Source organism: Sinocyclocheilus anshuiensis, unplaced genomic scaffold, assembly GCF_001515605.1.
Source record: "Sinocyclocheilus anshuiensis isolate Anshui unplaced genomic scaffold, SAMN03320099.WGS_v1.1 scaffold1341, whole genome shotgun sequence".
NCBI lineage: Eukaryota > Metazoa > Chordata > Actinopteri > Cypriniformes > Cyprinidae > Sinocyclocheilus > Sinocyclocheilus anshuiensis.
This window is the reverse complement of record NW_015553274.1, coordinates 1,817,003-1,819,468: the sequence shown is the minus strand read 5'-3', so window position 1 is coordinate 1,819,468 and position 2,466 is coordinate 1,817,003. Positions and strand designations below refer to the sequence as shown.

Genomic DNA, 2,466 nt, shown 5'->3' with positions numbered 1-2,466 from the left:
AACTGCATACAAACCTAAGTTTTAAGACTTTGCCTATATCATTTTCAGCATCATGGTAGAAATGCCTTAAAACAAACAAATGTTTATATGACTTTGTTTGCAGGCAGCACATGAACAAAAATCAAGTGTTTAGACTTCTTGCCCTAGACTCTTCCCAGAGGTTGTTTGATTGACAGACAGCTGTTTTGACGGCTTTGGGCTGCTTTCAGAGGCGTGAGAAGGAGGTACTCTGTTTTGGAGGTCACATGCTAGAGTTCTTTCACAGGCAGAAAGAAGAGGAGGAGACAGAGCTCAGAGTCCCAAGAATGTTCCTGTCCCAGCTCAGAGCATCTCTGATTGGCTGCCTGGCTCTTCGCTATGGAACAGCCCACTTCCTCCACAGCCCAGCAGTTGTATTTTAACCTCTTTGGCCCTGTGCACGCCTTTTACGCAAACCGTGTGATTGCTTGAGTTGGTGTTTGCAGCCTTGACAGGGCTCCTTTATCAGCTTGCTTGCACACTCGTACTGGAATAGTCTGGAATGCCGCAGCTGTATCCAGTGATAACACTCTGGTTGTTTGGGAGTTGCACACTGCACAGTTTCCTGTGACGGCAGAGGAGACGCTTTCAGAAAGCAGAGAGGGAGGAGTGGCTGTGCAGGCTTTGTTTTCACACAGGACAGGTGTTGATATGTGCAGAATACTGAAGCAGCTCTATTTTCAGGTGCTTTTTTCTCTCTATTATGTTTTCTTACTAACTTTGCCATTGTGTTGTGCTCAGTAGCTGGAGATGTTTGCCGTCACTGCCTCTGTGCTCCGGCGAGGAGCTTTGAGATACCGGGACAGCCAGTGCACCATGGCAACCATTGTATCTGGAAACAAGACTGCACAGTGAGTTTGAGTGTATTTGCAGATGTAGGAATCAGGTGCATCGGGGGCCTTTTTTAGGCCAGGGACCCCCTTTTTTGGATATAGAGATGTTACAAATTGTATAAAATTGAGTGCTGCATTTTTACATTCCAGTGTTGCACCTGTCCTATAATAATATATTAAATGATATAATAATGTGTTATTGTAGATATATACACTACCTTTGAAAAGTTTGGAGTCAGTCAAAAAAATTTTTACAAATAAATAATCCATTGCATTAAATTGATCAAACATTACACTAAAGACTTTTACATTATTACAAAATTAATATCCTGAAAAAAATTTGTCACGGTTTCCAGCAAAAATATTTAGCAGCACAACTGTTTTCAACATTGAAAGTAATAAGAAATGTTTCAAATCAGCATATTAGAATAATGTGACACTGAATACTGAAGTAATGGCTGATGAAAATTCAGCTTTGCCATCATAGGAATATATTACTTATATTAAGATAACAAATATAGTTATTTAAATTGTAATGATATTTTGTTCTGTTTTTACTGTTTTTTTATCAAATGTAGCCTTGTTGAGCATAAGATACTTAAAAAGCATTTAAAATCTTACAAACCCCAAACTTTAGTATATAATATATAATAATCTATTAATATAATTATTTACATACTTTACATTGCTAGTGTTGTTAATCATTATCAATGTATATTATGTTTTAATTGTACTTAATACACCTTATGAGAAGGACATTGAAACATTTAGGTGAAGTTCAGCTTTAAGATTGCAACTTAATATAGTACTTTTGTTAAATGTATGTTTTCATTTATTACTTGAGATCAAGCAATAATTGAATATACCCCCTTTTTAAAATGCTGAAGTTAGATGCCATTCTTCTCTTTATGTTCAGACAGGTGAAGGAGCGGCTGAAGAAGGAGGTAGCAGCGATGAAGAATCAGTTCCCAGGTTTCAGGCCTGGCTTGGTTGTGCTGCAGGTCAGTCTGGACCTCTCGCTCATTATTTTGGCCCGTATAATAAACCTTGTGGTGATAGCTAGCTGTATTATTTTTATCTCTCTTGATAATCTGACTCATCTTTCTTCTTTATTCTTTTTTTTTCCTTTCGCTCTACTCCAGATGGTCATTTGGTAATATGCCACTTTCTTTTCTCTCACGGTTGTGGGTGTTGTGGTAAAATATATAATCTCCCTATGGCTTCATGGGTGTGCAACGTGAAAGAAAGGTGTGTTAGTTTAAGGTCACCATGATAAGATAACATTGACATGGTGCGTGACTCATATCTTGGTCCATAATTATCTCACTGCTTGAACTGTGTTGTTTTGTTGTTCTTTTAAATGTTTTTGATCTATTTTGATCAAAACACTTTTGACCATTACATTTAAATAACCAGATTTAAAACTTCATATGAAAAATACATTTAAATTTCGGTATCAAAATGCAATATTATATATTATAACTATTTTTATAATGTTTATGTATTCATAAATGTTCATAAATATTCAATTTTTAAAATATATAAAACATACTAACATTTACACCAAGATGTTATATATATATATATATATATATATATATATATATATATATAT

At 35.5% G+C, this 2,466-nt stretch overlaps 1 protein-coding gene across 1 annotated transcript in view; it reads left to right on the top strand.

The window, feature by feature from the left end:
• Positions 1-403: 403 nt before the first annotated feature.
• The window catches only part of mthfd1a (methylenetetrahydrofolate dehydrogenase (NADP+ dependent) 1a, methenyltetrahydrofolate cyclohydrolase, formyltetrahydrofolate synthetase), a 15,594-nt gene continuing 13,531 nt past the window's right edge, over positions 404-2,466 (top strand). Inside the window, exons 1-3 of the mRNA XM_016460048.1 lie at positions 404-661; positions 760-869; positions 1,768-1,852. Of these exons, the coding sequence (XP_016315534.1) occupies positions 769-869; positions 1,768-1,852 (186 nt within the window). The 5' untranslated portion in view covers positions 404-661; positions 760-768. The remainder of the gene's footprint in view (positions 662-759; positions 870-1,767; positions 1,853-2,466) is intronic.